Raw genomic sequence first — 6,697 nt, forward strand, 5'->3', positions numbered from 1 at the left:
TCTCTCCTGCAGGACTGGATCATTGCACCCGAGGGCTATGCCGCCTACTACTGTGAGGGGGAGTGCGCCTTCCCTCTGAACTCCTACATGAACGCCACCAACCACGCCATCGTGCAGACACTGGTGCGTGTGGCCCACCCGCCCTTGGGGGTGTGGTCAGCTGGGGAGCAGGGCCAAGAGGGGCCCCCGAGGCCATGTCATGGGCTCTGGGCACTTGCTTTCAAGGGCTGCTTTCTCTATTTAAAAAAAAGAAAAAGGTTAAAAATTATATTTTACTACTGTGTTGACATAAAGGTGTGTATAACCTTCAACCCTAAAGTTTATCTATTTCTCCTAATTTGGAAAGAAATTAGGACACTTTCATGGGTGCCTAGAGGATCGTGGGCAGCAGTCACTGCCTGATGCAGACACGGCCCTGGCCCTGGCCCTGCTTATCTGGGGACCAATGTCCTCTGCTGGCAGCATGTCTGCTCCACGTCTGTAGGCCTGTCTGGTCTTCCCCTGGGTGGGGGCTTGGGAGCGTATCCCCTCCCAGAGCTCCTCGGGTCTCTGCCTCCCATCCTTGAACTTTGCAGCTCAGTCATGCAAGGGTGTTCATTGTGTTTATTGAGCATCTCCTGTCTGTAGACCCTGGCGGGGAGCTGGGGACACTGCAGGGACAGCACAGACTGGTCCCTGCCCTCAGGGTCCCATTTTCCAGAGGAGGAAACCATACAATAAACAAATGAACTTCTGAGAGGGAGGAAGTGACAGGAAGATGACAAACAGGATATTAGGATAAAAAGGTGGACTGGGTAGCCGTGGGGCTATTTCAGGTTGAACTTCCATGGGGTCATTGGAGGGCCCAGTGTGATAATGAGAGTAAAGCTCTTAACAGAGCGTCCAGCACTGGTGACACTCAGTAGATGTTATTTTTACTGCTCTACTGACAACAGTAGCAGTAAGAGCTAGGGACTTGATTCTTTAGCTTAGAATCCGAGGTCAAAGACCTTGGCTATCTAGCTTCCTGCCATGACCATGATTTGGGCCTTTCCTGATGACTGGTCATCCTCCCTGGCTTGAATGCTTCTGTTGATGGACAGTTCACTACCCAGGGTCCTCCCTCTGTCCCGCAGGTCTGTTTGTTGTGGAGCTTCTGTTGTGTAGTCATCGGCCCCTCTCTTCCCTTGTCTCTGCCCCACGTGTTCCATCTTGGAGGAAAAGCTCCTCTATTCCTTTCACTTGGACCAGGCTCTGCCCTTAAAGGGAAGACCTCTTTTTTTGGCATTGCTTTGCCAGGGCCCTCCCTCCTCCAAGAGGAAACTGCAAGGCCCATTTAGGATTGAAAGTCCCCAGGCTGGAAATGAACAATCCCCCAGCCTGTTCCCCCGTACCAGTATCCCCACTGAGACCCTGCTCTGAGGACCCTGGGAGGGGACGGAAGTGTCTTCCCAGGCTGCCAGGGGCACACCCCAACCCTCCTCTGGCCTCCTTTGGCCGGAGCCCTGGGACCACCCACTCCATCTGTGTTTCGCCAGAGACCTCTAGGATCAGAGTGAATCCTCTGATGATTCTGAAATGAGGATCACGTCTTATGAGGAGGTGAATCCTTGCTTTCTAGAGAGTCCTAGTGAAACACAGAGGAAATGAGCTGACATCTAGGATTCACTTTAAAGGTGTTCAAGGGTGAAGGAGATGGGGGAAGGTTTAGATTTTAAGGTTTGAAATTGTCTGTGATAAAAAGTGTTCTGGCCTCAGTCAGAGGTCACAGGCTGGATGCTGGAGAGCAGAGGGTCTCCACAGAGTGCTCTCACTTGGCACCTGGGGTGCATTGCAAGCATGGGACTTGCACCTAAAGCAAAACTGGAACCGACTCTCCGGCCTGCCCTGAACACTCGGCACATCTGCTGGCACCGGCTTTGGCAGATTGCGGCCAGTTTGCCCTAGTCCTCACTATTCCCTATCGTCTCACTTGTGGCACTCATCAGTGGCACTCATGTGGCCCATGCAGGCATTTGAATTTGTTTGCCCTTGACCCTGGTCCTGTGTAAGGCATGTAGAAGTCCATGAGTGAGAAGGAGCAGTGCCCCTCAGTGACTGGCCAGCCTCTTTCTTTATTCTTACTCCCTGGATATTCTGCTTTTTTGTTGCTGTCCACCCAAATGTTTGCCCCAACTCCTTTCCTTTTATTTTTATGGCTCAAGAAGCAAATAGCCTCGTATGGTCTAGGCCTGCAGCATCCAATATGGTAACCACGTTTACAGGTGCCTCTTGAACACCTGAAATCTGCCCAGTCGGAATAGAGATGTTTCTGTGTAAATAGAAAATACACACTGGGTTTTGAAGGCTTAAAGTCTTAAAAAANCCAGAAGCCGGCGACTGATGTGACTTGCCCAGGAAGAGCGCAATGATGGTGCCAACTTGGGCCAGTGAAGCAACGTCCTCCACAACTAGACTGAAAAAAAAAAAAAAAAGAAAAAAAAAGAAAGAAAGATCCGAGGCCAGAACCAGCCTCGCTGGCTGAGCTGGGAGCCCGGAGCTGAGCTCACCAGCTCTCCTGCCTCCTGGGCCGGGGGTGGGTCTGAGGGAGCATGGAAAGAGACCATGGGGGTATTTAGAAAATGGTGATGAAGTGGCAAAGCATCTCACTCCCCAAATACCCTTATGTTGTCCATAGTGCTTCTGCCTCACCTAGCCGATTTTGCACTTTCTGTTCCTTTTCGTTTTCGAGGGAGAAGGTTGGTGTGGCCGGTGAGGCTTTTTGGAGCAGGGCCCTGGATGGAGCTCTGTGGGTATGGGTGTGAGAATTTGTGTGCAGGGTTCTATTGGGGTTCTATTCTGACAGGTGCATCCATCCTTTTTCTCAAAGGGGTCTGTGAACCCCCACATCAAAAATCACCCAAATTCCTAAATTTGACTGGAAATCTCCTCTGTGCTGGGCTCTTGGGGGCTGGGGTTCAGTGGCGAAAGCCAGCTTGGTCGGCCTGCCCTTGGGACCACAGGAGCAGGCTGTCATTCACAGCCACACCAGCCTGAGAGTTGGGGGATGGTGTCTAGGGACTCATCTTTGGGGAAGGGGGTTCTGAGAAGACTTCGCAGCTGAGAGCTCTGGTGGGGGCAGGCACCCACAAGGCCTGACTCCACACTCCAGGCAGCGAGACCGGCTGGTGCAGAGAGAGACCTGTGGTGGGAGGTTGTGTATCACCTGGGAGGAGCAGGGAGAGGGCCTGGTGGCTGGGACAAGGGGAGAGGGGCCGGTGAGGTGAGCAAGATCAAGTGTCTTCTAGGGAGGCATCTCCTGAGTTTGATCATCCAAAGCAGATATGCAAGGCTTTGCAGAGTTTCAAGCTATGGTGTGGGGTGGGGGTGATAAGTTGATCGCCCTGATCGTCCTGGCTGCTCTGAGAATGGTGGGGAGCAAGGCAGAGAGGATCAGAGTAGGGGGCCTCATTAGAGCCTTTCTGTATCAACCAGGCCAGAAGTGCTGGCCAATTCCATCCCAGCAAAGACCTCTGTGTCGTGGAGCCCTCTCAGGGGTACCGCAAAGTCTCAGAATTTGACACCCGATTTCCCCCACTGCATCCTCACCAAACCCTCATCAAGCTTTCGTTTACATACCCCCCCAGACGGGGCTCTCACCACCTCACATGGCAGCGGTTCTACCTTGCCTGGATTCTGCCTCCTTCCCATGGGTGTCTCCTTCCTGGCCCTGTTTGACGTTCATCTAAATCCTGCCTGGAAGTTTAATAGGAAAAAAAAAAATTGCCGAGGCCTGGGTCTCACCGCCAGCTTAGTGAGCCAGGCTCTCTGAGTGTGTGTGAGTCAGCGCTCATGGCCGTTCGCAGGGCTTTACCTCACGTGGCAGCTGGGAGTCCTGTCGTAGGGCCACACAAGCTGAATCCTCTCACATAGCCCTTGGTGCGTTGGCAGGACGCATGCCCCAGCGTGCTGCCTGCTGTGAAGCCTTCTTTCCTGCAGGCTAGCCCACCCCCAGGGCCTTCAGCTGCTTCACGCGGTGTGGTTTGGGGTTGACAGGCTGGGATCGTTGCCTTCCTTCCACTTCCTTCTCCCCACCCACGTTTGGACCCTACTTCCTGGTAATTAACCATCTTCACCAGGTGATCCTCGGGGCTGGAAGCTGAGCCCCAGCACCAGTTGTAACTCGTTAGCTGCTCAGGCGGGGGCTTGCCTCCAGCTCACCTGCTGGCTGTTGGGGCCAGTGGGGCAGGATGGGAGGGAGGGGTGCGTTCCTTTTCTCCCCTTTCTGCACCAGTGTTGCCAGCTGCTTGGCGCACTGAGTAAAGAAGGATTTGAAGCTATATGAGGGCTCAGTGAGAAGGCAATGCTGCAGTTGATTCGCAGTGTCTGCCATGAGCAGAGGAAGGGCAGGCAGCAGCCTGAGAGCCAGTTTTCCCAAGCCTGTCTTCAGGCTGCCAGCGGTTCATGGAGTGGACAGGCAGCTCTGTGTGTGTGTGTGTGTGTGTGTGTGTGTGTGTGTGTGTGTGTGTGTGGCAGAGACAGAGAAACAGAGACAGAGAGACAGAGCTTTCTACATGTTTACAAATGCTCCGTCCCTAACCCAAATGCCTACAAACTTTACATACTTCTGGAAAACCCCAGTGCATAATTTTCACTCCTCAAAGAAACCTCAGTAGTGTGTTTTTCTGGAAAGTCAGTGGGATTTGACTTTCTGCCCTCTTGTTTCTTCTGGGTGGTGGTGCTGATGGGACTGTGTCCCAGGCCCTGTCTGTGCCCTGTCTCGCCCCCGCCAGAGGGGGCGAGCATCGTGCGGTGGGCTGGCCTCACATGGTGAGGTTGGTTGGAAGCAGATCCCTCCAGGTAGCCAGCCTCCTGCAGCCAGCCTTGTGGGATGTGGATGGGCCTCCGTTCCCGGCAGAATCCAGGCAGATGTCAGCATCCAAACAACACGTGTATATGTTAGAAACCAGTGTTCCCAGAAGGATGCAGAGAGTGCTGTGAGCTAAGACTGTGTGAGAGGGATAGGGGCGTTGGCACCGCCCTTGTAGGACTGTTGGCTGGGGGTAGAATGGCATTTGTGTCAGAAAAGTCACCCTCTAGCTTTCTAAGTTTGTGCTCATACCAATGCCTTAGACTGAGGAAACTTCAGTGCGTGCGTGCGTGTGTGTGTGTGTGTGTGTGTGTGTGTGTGTGTGTGTGTTTCCTGTCCCTCTCCCCCATTTTGCTCCTCTGCTTCCTTGTCCATGCAGAAAACAGCAGCACTGACCAGAGGCAAGCCTGCAAGAAGCATGAGCTGTACGTCAGCTTCCGTGACCTGGGCTGGCAGGTAAGGGGGATGGCCGGATCTACCCTCCGTGTGGCTCCCCAGTGCTCCCCAAGGCCACGGGCTGTGTCCCTTATGGGCAGCGAGTCGTGTTTCTCACCTACGTCAGTGAAGACCCTGGCATCAAGTGTCCTAACTGGGGTAGAGGATTTAGGTTAATGATACGGGGTACCGCATGAAAGCCAAGAGCAGAAACGTGGTTGAGACTCAAGCTAGAACCAGGAACCAGAACACGCTGGGCTCTGAACCTCGTTCTCCACGTAAACCCTATTTCCATCCCGCGGCTGGCTGTTTCTCTCAGATGTGGCCGAGCCTGTGTGCCAGAACCCAGCAGCCTGGAAAGCCGGCTCCCGCCCTCTGCCCTGTCTGTCCCTTCTTCCCACTTCCGTGATTGAGATTCCCAGGGAAGAGATTGATTGGCCCAGCTTGGGTCAGGCGCTTGTTCCTGAACCAATCAGCTGTTTAGGGGTGCGATCATGTTATAGGAACATGACTGCCCCCTTGGGTCTAACAATATGCACTCCTATGACATCCTGAGCCTTCTTCTAGGCACTGAGATGCAGCCACAAGCATTGCAGTGTGCCTGCCCCACAGAGCGCAGATATCCCTAAACAGAACAGGGCATTGTCATAAGATCACCAAATCAAAGGAGAGCCCAGATTCTCCCCTGGGGATCATGCCCACATACATCCCCAGGGCACCTGTGCACCACAGCCAACTCGGACCCCTCTTTGATTCTGTCCTCGCACTTATGACAACACCCATGCTCTTAGGTGCAGCGGTTCATGCACGAGTGCTGGAACAGAGCCCCAGACTCCAGGGTCTGCCGGAAGGTTCCATGGGCTGAGTCAAGGAGGGGTGTATTTATTGCTAAAATAATGTTTCCGTGCTGACCCCACCCTAAAGGCACGCGTAGCCACGCGCCTCCTTTCTAGAGCAACACATGTGCCAGGCACTGTGCTGGGCCATCTACACCATCATTGAATTCTCACCATTACGGGTTATTAGTCTCCCTCCCAGGTAGGCGACCTGAGGCGGGGACGTTTTGTTCATGCAAACTGACAATGTGTTACCTACTTATCAGGGTAAGGTTGATGCCACCTCGGCCACACCTCTCTGTGCCACCTTCCGACAAAGCCACGCAAGCGTCTGTTCTGGGCTCAGCCCAGCCCTGTGGTGGTCCTTTCCTCATTTTGCATTCTGCTAGGACCATGAAAGGCTGCCACCCACTTCTCCTGCCTCTGCAGGACCCCCAGCTGTTCAGGAGGGCGTGGGCCGTGTCTTTGACCTCTGGCCCACCACAGGAGGGTTTTGGTCCCAAGGGTGGGACCCTGCGGCTCAAACTTTCCATCTGGCTCTGGATGTGCCTCTCTCTCTCTCTCTCTCTCTCTCTCTCTCTCTCTCTCTCTCTCTCTC

General features: G+C 53.8%; 1 protein-coding gene across 1 annotated transcript in view; it reads left to right on the forward strand.

Annotated features, from left to right (window-relative positions):
* The window catches only part of BMP7 (bone morphogenetic protein 7), a 91,599-nt gene that overhangs the window by 79,568 nt on the left and 5,334 nt on the right, over window positions 1–6,697 (forward strand). Inside the window, exon 6 of the mRNA XM_019637162.1 lies at window positions 13–123. Within this exon, the coding sequence (XP_019492707.1) occupies window positions 13–123 (111 nt within the window). The remainder of the gene's footprint in view (window positions 1–12; window positions 124–6,697) is intronic.

This window comes from Hipposideros armiger, unplaced genomic scaffold, assembly GCF_001890085.2.
Source record: "Hipposideros armiger isolate ML-2016 unplaced genomic scaffold, ASM189008v1 scaffold_32, whole genome shotgun sequence".
NCBI classification, from domain to species: Eukaryota; Metazoa; Chordata; class Mammalia; order Chiroptera; family Hipposideridae; genus Hipposideros; species Hipposideros armiger.